Source organism: Cavia porcellus, unplaced genomic scaffold (genome assembly GCF_034190915.1).
Source record: "Cavia porcellus strain 051 isolate PalLab524CR breed Dunkin Hartley unplaced genomic scaffold, mCavPor4.1 scaffold_7, whole genome shotgun sequence".
Lineage (NCBI taxonomy): Eukaryota > Metazoa > Chordata > Mammalia > Rodentia > Caviidae > Cavia > Cavia porcellus.
The window spans coordinates 35,746,784-35,768,927 of NW_026947490.1; the positions used below are offsets into that span (position 1 = coordinate 35,746,784).

General features: G+C 43.2%; 1 protein-coding gene across 1 annotated transcript in view; it reads left to right on the top strand.

Moving 5' to 3' along the window:
• Positions 1 to 22,144, top strand: part of LOC100716343 (killer cell immunoglobulin-like receptor 3DL3) — a 36,997-nt gene that overhangs the window by 8,236 nt on the left and 6,617 nt on the right. Inside the window, exons 7-13 of the mRNA XM_023563143.2 lie at positions 239 to 403; positions 493 to 533; positions 613 to 734; positions 18,337 to 18,440; positions 18,876 to 18,917; positions 20,667 to 20,951; positions 21,748 to 22,035. Coding sequence (XP_023418911.2) covers positions 239 to 403; positions 493 to 533; positions 613 to 734; positions 18,337 to 18,440; positions 18,876 to 18,917; positions 20,667 to 20,951; positions 21,748 to 22,035 — 1,047 coding nt within the window. The remainder of the gene's footprint in view (positions 1 to 238; positions 404 to 492; positions 534 to 612; positions 735 to 18,336; positions 18,441 to 18,875; positions 18,918 to 20,666; positions 20,952 to 21,747; positions 22,036 to 22,144) is intronic.

Consider the following 22,144-nt stretch of genomic DNA (forward strand, 5'->3'; position numbering starts at 1 on the left):
TCTCCGATCCTGCATTAAGCGCCCAGGTCCCAATAACCCAGAGCAGCTTGCAACTTAGGTCCCGCTCTGCTCCGCAGCCTCAGCTGCCACTGAAGCCCAAATGTGGGGCGGGGTCTGGCTGAGACCAGGCCCTGGGGACTCTCCCCACCCCAATGAGATCTGAGCCAAATGGGCCTGTGCTCTGGACCGAGAGCAGGCAGGGAGATGCGGCCGCTTCCCATGTTCGGTCTCCCTGCAGACGCCCGCAGACGCCCGTGGATCCTGACCGCGCTGTGGGCACCCCTCGTCCTGCTCACACTCATCTTGGTCCTCGTCATCCTCGCGCAGCGTTGGCGCTCGGCCAGGAAGCGGCGTGGGAGCTCGGATGCGGGTGGGCAGGGCTGCATGGGCTCCCCAGACGCAGGTGGGTGGAACCCTGCGCGCCAGTGCCAAGAGAGGTGGGTACAGCCTCCCCCCTCCATGTCCCCGACCTCCGACCTCCATTTCCCACAGGTGCATCCACGCAGAAGCGCGGACCTAAGGCTGACGAGGCAGTGAGTGGCCGGTGGGGTCCCCTCTTCCTTGCCCCTCCCCACGGCCCATGCCCCCTTGCTCACCATCCCCTCCTGCCAGGACCCGCGGGCTGAGGAGGCCCTGGAGCTGACCTACACCGAGCTGGACCACTGGGTGTCCACACAGAAGAGAGATGCCACCACGACCCAGAGGTACAGCACCCCCCAGGCCCACGGCTGTGTGTATGCTGAGCTAGCAAAGCGTTGAGCCACCTGGCGTCTTCTCAGCCCCAGACCCACGGGGTGGGGAGCACAGCAGAGGAACCCTAAGAGCTAAGTCTCCCTGGAGTGGACACTACCAGGCCCAGCCACCCTCCACACACGTTCCCCAGAGACTGCAGGACTGCACAATGCAGTGACACACACACACGTCGAATTACAGCCCTGCTGTGCACAGCAGTGGAGCTGTGGAAACAGTCTACATGCCCATCAGCAGAGGAACAGATAAAGAAAATGTGACCTGTATGTGTGCACCGTGGAATAGTACTCAGCCCCAAAGAACAATGAAAACACCTCACTTGTAAAACAGTTGCTGGATCCAGAACTCATAGTGTTACATGAGATTATCCAGAGAAATTTAACATCTGATGAATTCTTTTAATGAGAAACTTAAAAATACATACATAAATAAATAATTTAATAAAGGAGAGAAGACAGGAAGCCAGGAGGTAAATTCCAGGGATTTGGGAGGGGGTGCCTGAGGCAGGGGCCCAGGAGCCTGTATCCAGCCAGGGCAACTTAAAGAGACTCTGTCTCAAAATGTAAAAAAAGATTTAAAAGGTTGGAGCAAAAATAAAATATGGATAGAAGGAAACAGGGTTCGAACTTTTGCAAATGGAGAGGGGTCCAGGGTCCAAGGATGGGGGGGGGGAGAAGAGATCTCAGAAGTGTCAGGTGCTCACACCGGACCCCTGTGCGTCAGAAGCATGAAGTAGAAACGACAATAACCGTGAAAACGGGGACAGGCGATTAGAGACAGAGAGACGAGGGCAGGCGGGGAGGGAGAGGGGAATATGGAGAACCAAGGCATGGTAAGTACACGCACCCACCCACTGCCATGAGTGCAGACTCCGTGTGCAGCAAATGTTTTAACAACAGAGCTCCAGAGCTGGAGCTCTTTGTGTGCAGCCCTGGGTTCAATCCCCAGTACCACACTCAGACAATCAATCACATGATGTGGAAAGAGACAAGTAGGAGGGAGGAAGAGAGGGAGGAGGGTAGAGATTCGGATAAAATCCATGCCTGCACCACCTTCTGGAATGAACCTGCCATCCCCTGATCTTCGTGTGCTCCACTGCACTGCTGGGCTGGACAGAGAGCTCTTCTTGCCTGGGGTCCTCTCTCTCCCTCTTCCTCTCCCTCACACAGTCCCTGCAGGGATCTCAGCAGGGCTTTCTCTTCCCACACTGCTCTGTGAGCCTCACTGCCCACCAGAGAGAGCCAAACCCCTTGCCCAGCCCAAAGTTCTTTGCCGTTGAGTCCTGCTGACCTCTACAACCCAACCAGAGGGACTTTCTAGTCCCATTGGAAGCTGCCACCATATCAAGTACCTTGCAATTTAGAATACTGACAAGCGGCTCACACTTATCCCGTCCTGTTCCATCCACCTGAATCCTCCTTTCCAAAGCCTCCTCTCACCAAGCAGACTTCTATAATTTCTGAGATCTCAGAATGTCTTGTGTACTCACACACTGCCTGACCACATGGTTGAGGTCCCCAAGTCTCTGGTTGCCTAGTTTACCGCTGCTGCACACATCACCCCGAGTCCCTCCTCCACCAGGCGCCCCTCCAGACTGTGAGCCCCTGAAGCCGCGGGAGCCACAACCCCACTCAAGGACATGGGTCACATGTGACTTCATGGATCAAGAGGCCACAAGGACTCCTACTCTGCAGACCTAGGAAAGCTTTCAGGTCCCAGGGACACCCTGATGACAACCTATGTGAGGACACATCCCTCAGGGACAGATGTCACAGCGCAGGTGAGGAGTCGGGTCAGACGTGGGCTGTAGAGACCCTGGGGCTTGAGGACCAGGCGAGAGCTCAGGTTTGTCTCAAGGTTTCCACTGAGCCAGGTGTATTTCCTTCTTCTGTTCGCTTGATTGGTAATGTTTCATGCACACATCAAGAGAACCTGGAGGGAGAGCAGATTCCCGCATGGCTGATCTCACAGTGCTGTCAGTGGTCTTGTGTGGCCAAGTCCTTTCCCCAAATTACTGTCATTCTTCCCCCAAACCTCCCCCGAACCCTCAGCTGGCACTTGGAGGCCACATCTGTCTGGGGATGGAGCAGATCTTGGGGGTCAGGAGGCCTCAGGTGCAGGTCCAGACTGAGTCCAGCTGTGGGAGCATGAGAGCTGATGAATATTCCAACAGCTAGAGGGCTTGACAGCCGAGAAAAGCCAACATTTCAGTGAGGACCCAAAGGCCAGGAAAGTCTGGTATCTTCTTGGGGTTGGTCAGGAGTGGGGGGTTCCCTCTGAGTCCACTGGGAAATTCTTAGCTGGGAGGACACTGTGTGCATCTTGGTCTCCCAACTCCAGTGGTCATTTCCTGTATCTCACAGGCACACGCCGTGTTAAAGTGACAATCTGGGCAACCCAGGGGTCCAGTCAAGGTAGCATACAACCCCCATGGAGATGCAGCCCGGCTAGAGACAGGAACTCAAAATCGGGTGGGGAGAGAATGGGGTAAAGAGACCTTGAAGTGTGTGCAGGGAGAGTAAAGCAGGAAGAGGACATTATCTAGAAAAATTCACCAAAACATGCCGCAGATTGAGTGTAAGTGCTCTGAACAACAGGGACAGGGACTGGGAGGTGCCGCTAACCAGCTCTCTGTCAATTTTCCTGCCCTTCTATTTCAGATTTTAGCCCAAATCCTCACTCTCCATGCAGGCATGCAGTGTGGCAGGCTGTAGAGGTTTCACCAGAATGGGGCTCAGAGTAGTCCAGCTGGTTTTGTCTCAGGATGCAGAGCTGAGCAGCTCCAGCAGCTCCCCGTGCTATGGAGAGCACCATTCTGGGAATATTTAGCCTTAGAATTTGTTTTATTTCATCTCAGCTGCAGGAACTTTGGCAAAGTCACTTCTCTCCAAGAATCATTTAAATTATTTCAAAATTCAGGCCGTGGCTGCTGATGATGGAGGAGAGAAGCAGGACATCCCGTGCTTCACCAGGTAAACTGAGGCTCTGCACCACTGTGTGGGAGCTCTCCATAACCAGGGGACAGAAGCTGCAACTGCAGCTCAAAGCCTGTGGTTTCCCAGTCCCTGAGCTCACCCAGGGACCCAGCTGTGCTGCCCTGGATCTGCACCAGCTCCCTGGGGTGGCTCCAGAGATGCCCACAGCTGCACAGCCCCAACCTCCATGGACAAAGCATGGTTCTCGAGGGAATTCCATCCCAGCCTGGCTGACCTCTCTCCCTCACTGGGAATAACACTTGAAGCTCAAAAATATAGGAAAATGACAAAACAAAAGACCAAAATACAAACTCAAACATTCACCCCATCCCAAGAAAGCCTAGGAGCCATGTGCATAGAAGAAAATGTATGCCACATACCTGAAATAATAGTAACTGAAATAAAGAAGCAACTCTGGAAAGCCTTAAAGGAACTCAAACTAGAAATAATCTCTCAGGTAAAACAAGAAATAATAAAAGAAATGAAGGAGATGCTGAACATATTTAAAGAAGACACAGTTTAAAAATTGTAGGAACTAAACAAAAAGACAGAATCCCTGGATGAACAATATAAGAAACAAACAGAACATACAAAGCAGATGCAAAGAGATATACAGGAATCAAAAACGCCATTGAAAGTTCTAAAAACCACCTCAATGAATGTGAAGATAGAATTTCAGACCTCGAAGACAAGATTGCAGCCAGTGAACAGGAAAGGAAAGATCTTTTAAAAATAACAAGAAATCAGGAAATAACAATTTAACACCTGCAAGATGATGCAAAGAAGAACAACATAAGGTTGATAGGGATAAATGAAAAGAAGGGGACAACATAAAGGATGTCAAGAGGATATTTAGAGAGGTAATAGCTGAAAATTTCCCAAACATGAGATTGGAAACTGATATCAAGATTAGTGAAACATATAGAACTCCAAATAGCCATAACCAAAATAAAAATACATTCAGACACCTAATAATGGTCATCCCAGAAATCGAATAAAAGAATAGAATATTAAAAGCTGTTAGAGGGCTGGGGATTTAGCTCAGTGGCATAAGCACCTGCCTTGCAAGCAGGCAGTCGTGAGTTCGATCCCCGGTACCGATAAAAAGTTAAAAAAAAAAAGCCATTAGAGAGAAAAGACAGATCACCTATAAAGGAAAACCTATCAGAATCACAGCAAACTTCTCAACACAAACAATAAAATCAAGAAGAGCATGGAGAAGTATTTCAGAACCTAAAGGAAAATGATTTCCAACCTAGACTGATGTACCCTGAAAAACTGTCCTTCCAAATCAATGGAGAAATGAGATACTTCCATGACAAAGAACACCTGAAACAAATGATCACCACGCCAACCCTGCAAAGAATACTGAAAGACAGCCTACATATATTTAGGAAAAAACCACTAAACAAAGCAGACAATTAAACAGAACCGAAACATAAAGATACAACAGCAGAAAGATAACATGTCAACAATAAACCAATATGTAACAGTTATAACCATTAATGTAAATGGTCTCAATGCACCAATTAAAAGAAACAGACTGGCAGAATGGATCAAGAAACAAAATTCAACCATATGTTGTCTACAAGAAACCCATCTAACCCTAAAAGACACCCACAGACTGAAAGTCAAAAGATGGAAAACAATACTTCATGCAACAGGAACCCAAAAAAAAATCTGGGGTGGCTATTCTGTTTTCAGACAATGTGAATTTCAAGCCAATAATGATCAGAAGGGATAAAGAAGGTCTCTACATACTGGTTAGGGGAAAACTCTAAGAGGAAGAGATAACTATCTTAAATATATATGCACCAAATACCAGAGCACCTAGTTGTATAAAACAAGTACTAACAGAAAAGAAAAAGCAAGTTAACAGTAACACAATTCTAACAGGAGATCTTAACACACCAGTGACACCAATGGACAGATCAATCAGACAGAAAATCAGCAAAGAAATAAAAGAACTGAATCGCACCTGTGAACAAATGAACTTAATAGACATATGCATATTATTCCACCCAAAACAACAGAATACACATTCTTCTGGGCAGTGCATGGGTCATTCTCTAAATTACACCATATATTACATCACAAAATATATCTAAATAAATGCAAAGGGTTGAAATTACCCCTTGCATGCTATCGAACCATAGCGCTATGAAATTAGAAAGTAATGATAAAAGATACTGCAAAATTCCCACAAACACATGGAAATTGAATAACACACTCTTGAGTAATCAGTGGGTCACAGAGGAAATAAAAGAAGAAATTAAACAATACCTATAAGAAAATGAAAACACAAATACAATTTACAGGAATCTGTGCGATGCAATGAAAGCTGTCCTCAGAGGAAAATTTATTGCACTGAGTTCACACATTAGGAAAACAGAACGAATACAAATAAATAACCTGATGTTTCACTCAAACACCTAGAAAAAGAAGAGCAAGTCAAACCCAAAGCAAAAAAAGAGAAGAAATTATAAAAATCAGCAGAAATCAATGCAATAGAAACTAAAAAAAATCCAAAAAATCAATGAATCAAAGAGTTGGTTCTTTGAAAGAATAAATAAAATTCACAAGCCCCTAGCCAACCTTATTTTAAAAAGGGAAGAAAAAGCTCAAATTCATGCAATAAGGAATGAAAGAGGAGAAATCACTACAGACCCTATAGAAGTACAGAAAATCATTAACATCTATTTTGAAAATCTCTACTCCCAAAGGTTTGATAAGACAGAGGAAATGGACAGATTCCTAGAAGCATACCAAGTACCAAAGTTAGGTCATCAAGATGTAAAACTACTGAATAAACCAATTTCTATTAATGAAATTGAAAACGTAATTAATTCCTTACCTACAAAAGAGAGCCCAGGCCCAGACAGATTCACTGCAGAATTCTACAAGAAATACAAAGAAGACTTAATTCCAACACTCCTCAAACTCTTCAATGAAATTGAAAGGGAAGCAATCCTTCCTAAATCACTCCTAGAAGCAAATATTACTCTCGTACCAAAACCTGAAAAGGACCCAACTGAAAAAGAGAACTACAGACCAATCTCCCTAATGAACACAGATGAAAAAATCCTCAATAAAATATTGGCAAATAGGATGCAGCAAATTATCAAGAAGACCATACACCATGACCAAGTGGGATTCATCTCAGGCATGCAGGGATGATTCAATATATGTAAATCAATAAATGTAATCCACCATATCAATAAAGCCAAAAGTAAGAATCACATGATCATTTCTATAGATGCAGAAAAAGCTTTTGATAAGGTCCAACATCCATTTATGATAAGAACCTTGCAGAAAATTGGAATAGATGGTCTTTACCTCAATATAATAAAGGCCATTTATGACAAACCAACAGCCAGTATCATACTAAATGGCCAAAAATTGAAGGCCTTTACTTTAAAATCAGGCACAAGACAAGGATGTCCCTTATCACCGCTGCTATTTAATATAGTACTGGCAATACTGGCCAGAGCAATTAGACAAGAGAGAAATAAAAGGCATAAAGATAGGAAAAGAAGAAGTTAAGCTATCATTACTGGCAGATGACATGATACTCTATATAGAAGATCCCCAAAACTCCATTGAACGACTGCTAGATATAATAAATAGATTCAGTAATGTAGCTGGATATAAAATCAATAGCATTCCTATACCCTAACAACAAAGTCACAGAGAGAGACATTAGAGAAGCCACATCCTTCAAACTAGCAACCAAAAAAATGAAGTATCTAGGAATTACTCTCACGAAAAAAGTGAAGGACCTGTACAGGTAAAATTATAATACACTGAAAAATGAAATTAAAGATGATCGCAGAAAATGGAAAAACATCCCTTGCTCATGGATAGGAAGAATAAATATTGTGAAAATGGCCATTCTCCCAAAACTTTTATACAGATTCAATGCAATCCCAATAAAAATACCATCAACATACCTCGTAGATCTCAAAAAATCACTCCTAAAATTCATCTGGAGCAAGAAGAGACCTAGAATAGCAAGGAGAGTTCTAAGCAGCGAAGGCAAGGCAGGAAGTATCACAACCCCAGACTTGAAATTATACTACAAAGCAGTCGTACTAAAATCAACATTGTACTGGAACCAAAACAGAGCCAAGGATCAGTGGAATAGATTAGAAGATACAACCACAACTACAAACACACTCAACCGCCTTATCTTTGATAAAGGGGCCAAACATATTCACTGTGAGAACGACAGTCTCTTTAATAAATGGTGTTAGAAAAACTGGCTTTCCATATGCTGAAAACTAAAACTAGACCCATGCCTATCACCATGTACTAAAATAAAATCTAAATGGATCAAAGATCTAAATATTAAAACAGAAACACTAAATCTATTGAAAGACAAATTGGGTAAAAACATTGAAGACATAGGAGTAGGTAGAGAATTCATGAACAGGACTCAAACCGCATGGGAAATACTTTCCAGAGTCAATAACTGGGATCCCCTCTTATTAAAAAGATTCTGCACATCAAAAGAAATCTCCAGCATAGTGAAAAGAAAACCCACACTGGGAAAAAATCTTAGTGAACTGCCCCTCAAAACAAAGGACTTCTGTCTAAAACATATAAATAATTTTTAAAAATCAGACCCCCAAAATTCAAAGACCCAATCCAAAAGTGGGCATCTGAGATGAATAAACAATTCTCAGATGAAGAAATACAAATGACAAATAAATATATGAAAAATGTTCATCATCACTAGTCATTAGAGAAATGCAAATTAAAACCACATTGAGATTTCATCTCACTCCTGAAAGAATGGCCAGGATGAAGAAAACCAACAACAACAAATGCTGGAGAGGCTGTGGGGAAAAATGAACTCTCCTGCACTGTTGGTGGGAGTGTAGACTAGTGCAACCATTGTGGAGGTCAGCCTGGAGATTTCTCAGAAAACTGGAACTGGAATCCCCATTTGACCCAGGTATACCACTTCGAGGCATACTCCCAGAAGAACTGAAAGCATCATATCACAGTGATATATGTGCGCCCATATTCATAGCAGCACAATTTGTAATAGCCAGATCTTGGAAACAACCTAAATGTCCATCAACTGAAGAATGGATAAAAAAGTTGTGGTATTTTTATACAATGGAATACTACTCAGCTATAACGAATGATCACATTGAGACATTTATAAATAAATGGACATAGCTTGAGACCATACTCATAAGTGAAATAAATCAAACTCACATGTATAAATACTGAACAGTTTCCCTAGTGTAAGAAATGATGAGCATACATAAAATTATATGGTAATCATGATTCCCAGTAATATTGGTTTGAAGCCATATAATGTTTTCACTCATTAATTGCAATGGTTTTAAACTGGATTGTTCAATTTTAGTATCTGTGATAGTATGAATAGCTATTTTGAAGAAAACAACATAAAAGCTAGTGCTGATTTAATATGATCTTGTTTTGAAGTCCCATCAAGCTGTGGTACATCTCTTTCCACTGGTTTTAACATGTTATATCGTACTATATTTCACTATATGCGATACTATAAACAAAATTTTTTGTAGGCAAAGAGATAATATAGAAACCGTTGTTCATTTTCTATTAGCTGGTTCTAAGTACCCTGTAATCTTGCATTCTCTTAAATGCTTCACACTGTCTTGATATGCTTGATGCTATAGCATACGAAGTTACACTCAAATAATTCAAGGTAAGAGGCACTATGGCGACTACTATTATTACTACTATTATGTAGCAATTACTATTATATAGTAATTACTATTATGTAGTAATTACTATTAGTAACTACTATTACGTAGTAATTGTATTACTACTATTATGTACTACTACTAACATTACTACTATTATGTTAGATTACCTGGTGGTGAAACAATGATGCTTAAATTGTTCGATTCTGACCTGCATTGTTCCATGACAATGTCCTCTCTTATCTCAATTTCCCCCCGTTTTTTAAATTAATCTATTTTCTCTCATTTTTTTAATTAAGGGAAAACTAAATTAAAAAATAGCAGGACATATTATAGTAACTTTTTTATTTTCCTATTAACCTGATTTGAACCCCAGTATTGCTCTCCCCATCTTGTTCTGTCTGATTATTCTATATTCTATTTTGTTTGATAGTATCAAGTGTGAGGGTATGGGCAACCACTTTGAAGGCAATAAGATATACTATGATGCCCATTGTGGTTTGACTATTATCCTTTTTTTGAAGTCCTGTAAGGTCTCCAGTGTAGGTTTTATTGGTCTTATTCTGTACTGTTTTGATCAATTCTATTATACCTGAGGATATAGGCAACTCAATTTAAAAATAGCAAGAGGCAATTCTGGCTCTGCTTGGAGAACTGTGAAGTTTCCAGCAAGCAGGCGAGTGCACACTATCCCCAGAGGCCAGCCTATTTGGGACTCCTGCACTGTCTGGGTGCAGATGAAGGACTGGGCAGATCTGGGGCACCTGCATTCGCCTCCCCATGTGTCTGGAGGACTGTGGATATCTCAGCAAGCAGGAAAGCATCGCAGGTTCCAAAGGCCGTGTGGCCTGTGGTAAGTACTCAGTGCACTCTGCCCCAAGCCCAACTGTTTGGGACCCTCCAGGCTTCCGGGTGCAGTCAAGTGCATAAGTGGGTTTGAGGCATCTACATCTACCTCCCCATTCTGGCTGTGCTTGGAGAACTGTGGAGCTTCCAGCAAGTAGGTGGGCCCACAGTGTCCCTGAGGCCCAGCTTATCTGGAACTACAGAGTTCTAAACAGGCAGAAGAGGGCCATTGGTTCTAGAGGCCCAGTGGCTTGGGGGAACTGGGTGCCAGAGTCCCAGGAGCTGCGAACATAGAAGTGGATTTCCAACAGACCCCGAGGAAGCTTTCAAATAACACTTGAAACACAGAAATATAGGAAAATGACAAAACAAAGGACCAAATTACAACCTCAAACCTCCAGCCCATCTCAAGAAACCCTAGGAGCAATGTATATAGAACAAAATATATGCCACTCACCTCAAATATCGGATACAATAGCTACTGAAATTAACAAGCAACTCCAGGAAGCTTTAAAGGAATTCAAACTCGAAATAATCTCCCAGGTAAAAGAAGAAATGATAAAAGAAATGAAAGAGATTCTGAATACATCTAAAGAAAACACAGTTTAAAAATTGGAGGAACTAAACAAAAAGATAGAATCCCTAGATGAGCAATGTAAGAAACAAACAGAATACATAATGCAGATGCACAGAGATACACAGGTAATAAAAAACTCCACTGAAAATTGTAAAAACTACCTCAATGAAAGTGAAGATAGAATTTCAGACCTTGAAGACAGGATTGCAGCTAGTGAACAGGAAAGGGAAGGTCTTTTAAAAATAACAAGGAATCAGGCAATAACAATTCAACAACTGCAAGATGATGCAAAGAAAAATAACATAAGAATATAGGGATTAATGAAAAAGAAGGGGACAACATAAAGGATGTCAAGAGGGTATTTAGAGAAGTAATAGCTGAAAATTTCCCAAGCATGAGATCAGAAACCGACATCAGGATCAGTGAAGCATATAGAACTCCAAACACTCATAACCAAAATAAAACTACACCCAGACATATAATAATCACCATCCCAGAAATCCAACACAAAAATAGATTATTAAAAGCTGTCAGAGAGAAAAGACAGATCACTTATAAAGGAAAACCTATCAGAATCACAGCAAACTTCTCAGCACAGACAATAAAGTCAAGAAGAGCATGGAGTGAAGTATTCCAGATCCTAAAGCAAAATGATTTCCAACCTAGCCTGATGTACCCTGAAAAACTATAATTCAAAATTGATGGTGAAATACGATACTTCTATGGCAAAGAACAGCTGAAGAACTTCATGAACACCAAGCCAACCCTGCAAAAAATATTGAAAGACAGTTTAGATACACAAAGGAAAAAACCACTAAGCAAAGCAGACAATTAAACAGAACAGAAAGATAAAGATGCAACAGCAGAGAGATAACATGTCAACAATAAACCAGCATTTAACATTTATAACCATTGATGTAAATGGTCTCAATGCACCAATCAAAAGAAACAGACTAACAGAATGGATCAAGAAACAAAATCCAACCATATGCTGTTTACGGAAACCCATTTAACCCAGAAGGATACTCACAGACTGAAAGTCAAAGGATGGAAAACAATACTTCATGCAGCAGGAATCCAAAAAAAAGCAGCAGTAGCCATTCTGTTTGCAGACAACTGAATTTTAAACTAACAGTGACCATAAAGGACAATGAAGGTCACTACATACTCGTTAGGGGAAAACTCCAAGAGGAAGAGATAACTATCTTAAATATATATGCACCAAACTCCAGAGCACCCAGTTATATAAAACAACTATTAACAGAAATGAAAACGCAAATTATCAGTAACACAATTGTAACAGGAGACCTTAACACACCACTGACACCAAGGGACAGATCAACCAGACAGAAAATGAGCAAAGAAATAACAGAACTGAATCACACCTGTGAACAAATGGATTTCATAGACATATACAGAAAGTTCCACACCACAATATCAGAATACACATTCTTCTCAGCAATACACGGATCATTCTCTAAAATAGACATATATTAGCTCACAGAACATATTTAAACAAATGCAAAAGAGTTGAAATTATCCCTTGCATGTTATCAGATCATAGCGCTCTGAAATTAGAAATTAATGATAAAAGATACTGCAAAAATCCCACAAACACATGGAAACTGAATAACACACTCTTGAGTAATCAGTGGGTCACAGAAGAAATTAAACCATACCTACAAGAAAATGAAAATGTAGATACAACTTACCGGAATCTGTGGGATGCAATGAAAGCCGTCCTGAGAGGAAAATTTATTGCACTAAGTTCACACATCAGGAAAACAGAAGGAATACAAATAAATAACCTGATGCTACACCTCAAACAGCTAGAAAAAGAAGAGCAAGTCAAACCCAAAGTCAAAAGAAGAGAAGAAAGTATAAAAATCAGAGCAGAAATCAATGCAATTGCTACTAAGAAAAGAATCAACGAATCAAAGAGTTGGTTCTTCGAAAGAATAAATAAAATCGATAAGCGCCTAGCCAACCTTATTTAAAAAAGGGAAGAAAAAGCTCAAATTCATGCAATAAGAAATGAAAAAGGTGAAATCACTACAGACCCTACAGAAATACAGAAGATCATCAACCCTATTTCAAAAACCTCTACTCTCAAAGGTTTGATAACACAGAAGAAATAGACAGATTCTTAGAAACATATGAAGTACCAAAGCTAGATCAAGAGGACGGAAAACTGCTGAATAACCCAAACTCTGTTAATGAAATTGAAAATATAATTAAGTCCTTACCTACAAAGAAGAGCCAAGGCCTAGATGGATTCACTGCAGAATTCTACAAGAAATACAAAGAAGACCTAATGCCGACGTTCCTCAAATTATTCAATGAAATTGAAAGGGAAGCAATCCTTCCTAAGTCATTCCTGGAAGCAAATATTACTCTAGTACCAAAAATTGAGAAAGACCCAACTAAAAAAGAGAACTATAGACTGATCTCCCTAATGAACACAGATGCAAAAATCCTCAAAAAATATTGGCAAATAGGATGCAGCAAATCATCAAGAAGATTATACACCATGACTGAGTGGGATTCATTCCAGGAATGCAGGGATGGTACAACATACGTAAATCAATAAATGTAATCCACCATATCAATAAAGCCAAAAGTAAGAATCACATGATCATTTCTATAAATGCAGAAAAAGCCTTTGATAAGGTCCAACACTTATTAATGATAAGAACTTTACAGAAAATTGGAATAGATGGTCTTTACCTCAATATAATAAAGGCCATTTATGACAAACCAACAGCCAGTATCATACTAAATGGCCAAAAATTGAAGGCCTTTACTTTAAAATCAGGCACAAGACAAGGATGTCCTTTATCACCACTCCTATTTAATATAGTACTGGAAGTACTAGCCAGAGCAATTAGACAAGAGAGAGAAATAAAAGGGGTAAAGATAGGAAAAGAAGAAGTTAAATTATCATTGTTTGCAGATGACATGATACTCTACATAGAAGACCCCCTAAATTCCATTGAAAGACTCTTAGATATAATAAATAAATTCAGTAATGTAGCTGGATATAAAATCAATACTCAGAAATCAATAGCATTCCTATACACTAACAACAAAATCACAGAGAGAGAAATAAGAGAAACTGGGCTATTCACACTAGCAAGCAAAAAAATGAAATATTGAGGAATTACTCTTACGAAAGTGAAAGACCTATACAGGGAAAATTATGATACACTGAAAAAAGAAATTGAAGATGATCTCAGAAAATGGAAAGACATCCCTTGCTCATGGATAGGAAGAACAAACATTGTGAAAATGGCCATTCTCCCAAAACTGTTATATAGATTCAAAGCAATCCCAATAAAAATGCCATCAACATACCTTATTAATCTACAGAAATCACTCCTAAAATTCATCTGGAACCAGAATAGACCTAGAATAGCAAAGGCAATTCTAAGCAGCAAAGGCAAGTCAGGAGGCATCACAATCCCTGACTTCAAGTTATACTACAAAGCAACAGTAGTAAAATCAACATGGTACTGGAATCAAAACAGAGCTGAAGATCAATGGAATAGATTAGAAGATACAACCACAACTACAAACACACTCAACCACCTTATCTTTAAAAAATGAGCCAAGCAGGTTCACTGGAACAACGACAGTCTCTTTAATAAATGGTGCTGGAAAAACTGGCTCTCCATTTGCCGAAAACTAAAGCTAGACCCATGCCTAGCACCATGTACTAAATTAAAATCTAAATGGGTCAAAAATCTGAATATTAAAACAGAAACACTAAATCTATTGGAAGACAAATTGGGTAGAAGCCTTGAAGACATAGGGGTAGGTAGAGAATTCATGAACAGGACTCAAACCTCATGGGAAATACTTCCCAGAATCAATAACTGGGACCACTTCTTATTAAAAAATTTCTGCATGTCAAAAGAAATCTCCAGCATAGTGAAAAGAAAACCCACAAACTGGGAAAAGATTTTAGTGAACTCTCTCTCAGACAAGGCCCTCTTGTCTAAAACATATAAAGAATTTTTTTAAAAAACTCAGATCCCCAAAATTCAAAGATCCAATCCAAATATGGGCATCTGAAATGAATATGCACTTCTCAGATGAAGAAATACAAATGGCAAATAAATACATTAAAAAATGTTCATCATCATTAGTCATTAGAGAAATGCAAATTAAAACCACACTAAGATTCCATCTCACTCCTGAAAGAATGGCCAGGATCAAGAAAACCAACAACAACAAATGCTGGAGAGGCTGTGGGGAAAAAGGAACTCTCCTACACTGTTGGTGGGAGTGTAGACTGGTACAACCTTTGTGGAGGTCAGTCTGGAGATTTCTCAAAAAGCTGGGATTGGAAGTCCCATTTGTTACAGCTATTCCACTTCTAGGCATATTCCCAGAAGAACTGAAAGCATCATACCACAGTGATATATGTGCACCTATGTTTGTAGCAGCACAACTTGTAATCACCAGATCTTGGAAACAACCCAAGTGTCCATTAACTGAGGAATGGATAAAAAAGTTGTGGTATTTCTATACAATGGAGTATTATTCAGCTATAAAGAAGGATCACATTGAGATATTTATCAATAAATGGGCGCAGCTTGAGACCATACTCATAAGTGAAATAAATCAATCTCGCATGTGTGAATACCGAATAATTTCCCTAATGTAAGTAATGATTCAAATATATAAAAATATGGGGTAATCATGATTCCCCATTATGTGGCCTTGAAGCCTTATAAAGTTTTCACTTATTATTTGGAAAGGCTTTATTCTGGGCTTCTTGATATGGAAATATTTGAAGCTATAGTCTATGAAGTTATATTCAAATATTTCAAGGAAAAAGATAGACACTATGGTAACTACTATTAAGTTGGGTTATTTGGTGGTAAAGCACTAGATTGTTGAAACAGTCATGCTTTGACCTGTATTGTTATGTTGTTATGTCCTCTTTTATCTCAATCTCTCCCTTATTCATTAAAAAATTATTTAGTTATTTTTTGTGGTTTTTTTAATTAAGGGGAAAATTTTTAAAAATCATCAGGATATATTATAGTAACCTTTTTGATTTCCTAGTAACTTGATTTGAAGTCCTGTAATACTCCCACTATCTTGTTTTGACTGATTAAACTCTGTTCTGTTCTGTATGATAGTATCAAGTTTGAGGGTATAGGCAACTACATTGAAGGCAATAAGATTCACTAAGATGCCCATTCTGGTTTGACTATTATCTCCTTTGGAAGTCCTGTAATGTTTACAATGTTTAAGTTTTATTGGTCTTGTTCTCTACAGTTTTGTTCAACTTTATAATACCTAACGAGGTAGACAATTCTTCTTAAGGAAGCAAGAGGCATTATGGTAACCATTGTTGATAACCTTGTACTCTGTTCTTACATCATGTACTATGTCTATCCTTGGTTTTGACAGCTTTGTTTTGCCATATTTGACTTTATTCTCTTCCAAAAAAAAAAGTAATCAGAACTAAGGAGTAATAAAACCCAAAATGTGTAAATTTTGTTGTAAAAAAGAGAGGGAAAAAAAGTGCTCTAAAGGATACAACTGCAAGTGTGTTTAGGGGTGTTAAATAGCTGACCATATTAATGTTTTTGGTTGGATCATTGAACACAACTGTTTACAGTCTCTCTGTTTGAATGTTCACTTTGTATGCTTTGATACTGTGACTTGAGCAACTATCTCTAAGATGATAATGTGTAATCTATTAACTGGTGATTTTTTACTGGGTTTTTTTTTTTTTTTTTGTAGTTCTGTATTACTTGTACCCTTATACTGCTTTGTTTTGTTTTTTCTCTTTTTCCTTTTAAATAAAATTTTTTAAAAAATAGCAAGAGGCACAATGGTAACCACTTTTGATCACCTGGTATTCTATTTTTGCCTCATGTACTATGCCCACCCTTCTGTTCTAACTGACTCTGTTTTGCATAGTCATGTTTGGTTTTATTCTCTTCAAAAAAAGTAATAAGAACTGTGGGAATAATAAAACCCAAAAAGTCTAATTGTTATCGTAAAAAAGAGAGGAAAGGAAGGTGGACTAAGGGATATAACCGCAGGTACATTCGAGTGTGTAGAATGGAAAACCATATTACTGAGCTTTTGTTGGATCATTGAACGGAACTGTCCAATTTCCCTGTATGAATGTTCACTTTATATGCTTTAATTTTATAATTTGGACAACTGTTTTTGGGAAGATAACATGTAACCTATTAACTAGTGATTTCTTACTGTATATTTTTTTCTTGAAATTCTGTATTACTTCTACCCTTTTACTGCTTTGTTTTTTTATGTTCTTTCTTTTTTTTCTCTTTAGATAAAAAAAAAAGCGTGGTTCTCACTTGCTGCTCATGAAATGGCAGGTCCCTCAGGGCTTCTCATTTCTGCCACTGAAACACCTTTCCTCACTCCCCTCCCCCACAACCCCTAGGGCCCCTGGAATGTGGGCCAAGGTGGGGCCAGGAGACCTGAAGTCCTCCAAGTGCAAACCGTGTCTTCTCAGCAGTCTCTGTCTCAAGAATCCACAGAGAGAAACAGTAAGGATCAAGTTGGTTTAAATAAACAAGGATTCACCCTGTAAATGTTCTGAGGAAGAAGCCTCAGCCCAAGGAAAAGAGGTGAGGTGGCAGCAGCAGCAGCAGGAAATGCAAATGGACGCCAAAGCAACCTCTGCAAAACTCTGGAGCAAGTGCTGCCTCCGGGGTGGAGGCACTGAGGTGTCCCTCAGCGTGGAGCCTCTGGGCTGCGATCTGGGGGATCCCTGAGTGTGTGAATGCTGAAAGGGGAGCCCTCCTGAAATAACCTCATCTGCAAGTGAGGAAACTGCAGGGGAATCCCCTGTCTAGGGCCTCTCAGTCACCTTTTCCCTTTGTGGTTTTGAGAAATGTCAGAGCTTGCAGGCAGATCCTGTGGGTATAAAGACAGTTCCAGCCAAGCAGGCTGATGCACACCTGTGACCCCAGCACTCCGGGAGGCTGAGACAGGAGGACCTCAAGCCCCAGCCCATCCTGATTTAGGGAGACCCTGTCTCAAAAATAAAAAGTCAAAAAGGGCTCAGGAATTTACTCAGTGTGAGGGTCCTGGGTTCAGGACCCAGTACTGTACAGACAGGAAGGGAGCAGAAGACGGAGGGAAAGAGAGAGACAGAGACGGAGACCTAGAGCTAAGTAAATGCACACGGCCATGTCTCCCAGAGTTAACTCCTAGTCCAGATCCAGCCAGGCCACACGGCTCTGACTGATGCCCAGCGGTGAATCCTCCGTCTGTGTGGTGCCCACTCGCGTTCTGCCCCAGGCCCTTCCCTTCCACATGAGTCTGCTAAAGGATGGATTAGAGCCCCCCAGGCTCTGGTTTGAGCCTCAATCTCCCCTCAACCCCTCCGCAGGCAGCCAGGAGTCTGCAGGAGTGGCCTTCCTCCCTCCTGTGGAGCCACGCCCAGCACCAGGACAGGGACAGTGACCTCTCACTTCCTGCAGCACTGACTCACTGACATGAGTGCCTGGGTCCTAGACCTGCGTCCAGCAGGAGGCCAGGTGCAGAGTCGGGTCAGCACCATGGCAGCCAGAGTCACTGCCCTTCTCTGCCTTGGTGAGTCGAGAGGTGGGTGGGGATCAAGGGGAGCACAGGGACCCCACAGCCTAGGCCACTCCTCACTCCAGGGCTCTGCAGCTGCCCAGGGAATCCAGTCCCTCCATGGAGATCTGGGCTGTCTAGATGCTGTCCCTGTCCCACTCAAGGCCAGGCAAACTCATTGACCCATGGCTGCTGCCCAGACCTGCAGTGGCTCCAGGGCTCCTGCAGAAGAGGGAGAGGGGGTTTGGGGGCTGGAAACAGGGGTGAGCCCCAAGACTGTGCCTGCCATGGGAGAAAACTCGTGTGTGTATATGTGTGTGTGTGTGTGTGTGTGTGTGTGTGTGTGTTATAAGGGTGTGTGAGTCTGTGTGTATCCCTTGAGTCGCACTCCAGAGGATTCTGCCCTGAGGCTGGCTCTGGGCTGGGCACTCCTCACTGTCTCTCTTCCAGTCCTCCACCTGGCCCACACGGTTCCGGTTCCAGCACAGGAAGGTGAGTGCCCAAGTCCCCCAGCACTAGCCTGGTCCAGCACCTGGACAGCAACAATGTGGAGGTCCCCGGCCTGTTTCCCTCCCACTGCCCCTGGCTTTTTCTCTGCAGCCTCCGCCTCCAGTAGCCATGCGGCATGAGGATTTTGGGTTCTCACAGCTTTGAGGATAAGGAAGTCAGGACTCCCCTTTACCCATCATCCTCATTGTGTCATCCTGTTTGTTTGCACAACCTAATTCGCCAGGTCTGTTTGCTTCACTTACTTAGAGGCCACCTTAGTCCCCCAGTCCCTGTATAGTCTACCATAGTGCAGAGGACTAAGCAGTACTAAGATAAGCACCAGGGAGTACTAAGATAAGCACCAAGGAGTACTAAGGTGAGCACTGAGGAGAACAAGGTTCTACTTCATATTGTGTCCCCTAGATCCTGTGATGTGAACCCCATGTCTATCCATGTCTCCTCTTGCTTCTTTTACCAACTGTTTGAGTGTTTAAATATAGCTGTTTCCCAGCTCTTACAGCTTACTCCTCAGGGTCCATCTCAGCTCAGCTCCCCCAGGCCACCTGGCTGTGTCTCCTCTTCCCATGGACCCTCTGCCCACTGAGGCCCCAGTCTTTGCCCACAGTGGGTTTTAACTTAGTCTCTCCCTCATTCATTGTCATTTATCAAGTCCAGGGTGGAAGCCCTTCCACCCTGCTGTCTGCATTGCCAGGAAAACTCCTACACACTCTCTGTGAGCCTCATATCATCAGCCCAGAGCTCTGATCAAGAGACCCAGCAGCTTTTGTGTGACCCTCCTGGCCAGCCCGTGTGAGGCCAGCTCCAAGGACAGCTGTCTGCCAGCTGCAGGGTCAGCTGCTCAGCTGCTTCGGCTCCTGCATCCTGCCCCCCACCTGAGGGAACTGTAGCCAGGGAGCAGCGGGCACCTCTGGGCTCCCAGGCCAGGCCTCCTGCCTGAGGTCTCTGCTCAGCTCCTTTAGGTCTCAGAACTGTGTCCTGCTGTGAGCTGTCCCTCACTGCATCCTCCTGCCCTGGGGTACAGAGCCACCTTGTGTGCAGAGCAGAACTCAGGGTCAGGCTGAGATACCCCGGCTCCCAGGTCGGGCTCACCCATCTGCAGCTCCCAGCTGGACACGGTTTGCACAGCCTCAGCCTTCACTTTCAAGCAGAGCAGAGCGGCTGAGGGTGAGGGTCCCCATGGAGGGGCCGCCCACAGGCAGCCCTCATGGAGGACTGGCGGCAGCAGGAGTGGAAGGAGGGGACCAGGAATGACAGCTTCTTGGAGCACGGTGACCCCCAGAGGAAGACAGAAAAATGGAGCTAGACCCAGTGGTCCATCGCACATGAATCAAATGCTGCTGAGCCATGAGCTTTGAGTGGTTAACTTTATGCCACCTGAAATTCACTCAGTAAAGAAACACGTGAAGGAATTTAGCTCCTCAAGAAGCCATCAACAAGCTGGGCATCATGGTGCACACCTATCATTGCAGTACCAGGGAGGCTGAGGCAGGAGGATCACAGCAAGTCCAAGGTCAGCCTGAACTATTTAGTGAGACCCTGTCTCAAAAAAGGATAAATATATAAATAGATGAATTTTATTTTACATCCATTTTATGTATAAGAACACCAAACGCTGTTTTTCATGGGGAAATGATGACCGATCAGCCACATTTTCATTCATTCATGTCCCCACAGAGAGGCGAGGAAGGGGCCCAGTGGTAACAGCCCCCTGAGCCTGCCCTGTTTCCCCAGGGGACCTCCCCGCTCCCTGCATCTCCGCAGCACCCGGGCCAGTGGTCCCCTGGAAAGCGTCCCTGAGGATCCTGTGCCAGGGGATGGCCGAGGCCTTCCTGTACCAGCTGCTGGGCCTGGAGAACTCCACGCTCACAGTGCTGAAGGAGCAGCTGGGATTTCAGTTGCAGGCGGAGTTTGTCCTCGGCAGCGTGGACGCCAGCGCTGCGGGGCAGTACTGGTGCCGCTACCGGAAAGGGCGCCAGTGGTCCAAGTGGAGCAAGGCCCTGGGACTGGTGGTGACTGGTGAGGACTTTGGGCTCCGATCCCCCTACCCCTAGGATTCCCCTTTAGTTTCTAATAGACTTTATCCTAGGGCGGTTTCGTGTGTTTAGGTTTTATTTTTTCTGGACTGTCTGTGCAGCCCATAAAGATCACTTTCATTGCGGGGCACTGGAGCAGATCCACAACAACCTCAGTTCTTGCTAGATTTACAAAAGCTTCACAGGAGCCGAGAGCGTGTCCCAGCCCGGTGCCCACGGCCGCGCTGCAGGCAGCCTGCACACCTGCCACACCTTCCCTACCATGCACCAGTCCTTCTAACTAACCTCACACCCTGCATCCCCCAGGGGCACAGTGAGCTCAGCTGTCACCTCCCCAGCTCCTCACAGCTGTCACAGCCCCTCTGACTCCACCTCGAAGCCTCGAAGGGTACAGATCATGTGTTCTCTAGTTTCCCCACTCCTAAACACTCACTCATACTTTTCTTGTGATGTGACTAGACTAAGTCATGGATCAGTGCCATGGAGTCCACAGAGGCTCCACCAATACCAGAGACTCGCACACGAGTGTGGTTCTCATGCTGAGCTAACCCTAACCCTAAAACCCTGGTGAACACAACAAAAGTTAACTACAGCTCTGTGTCAATGAAAGTGTCCTAGACTGGGTACTGTGGCCCACGCCTGTAATTCCAGATGGGGGAGGATGAGGCAGGAGGATGACGAGTTTGAGGCCAGACAGAGGTACACGGAAAGATGCTGCTTCAAAAACCCAAAAGAAAAGAAATGAAGTCGTGCTGACCACTCACTGCCTTCTCTTCCAGGCTTGTATAGCAAACCTTTCCTCTCCATGGGTCAGCACTCCATGTTGACATCAGGAGACAACGTCACCTTCCAGTGTCATTCAGCAAACACCTCATTTGATCGGTTCGCCCTGGCCAAGGAGGGAGATGCCTCCCTGCCACAGCATCAACATGAGGGACACCAAGGGAGCTTCACCCTGAGCCCCCTGAACCCCAGCTTCACAGGGAAGTACATCTGCTATGGTTGGCACAGCAGCAGCCCCCACGTGTGGTCGGCACCTAGCGAGGCCCTAGAGCTCATTATCACAGGTAGGTGCATCCCAGCACCCAGCAGTCCTGGGTCCTTATCACAGGCAAGCACAGGTCCTCCATGAGGGCTGACCCTAGATGGGGACTGGAGTGCTGCCCTGAGAATTAA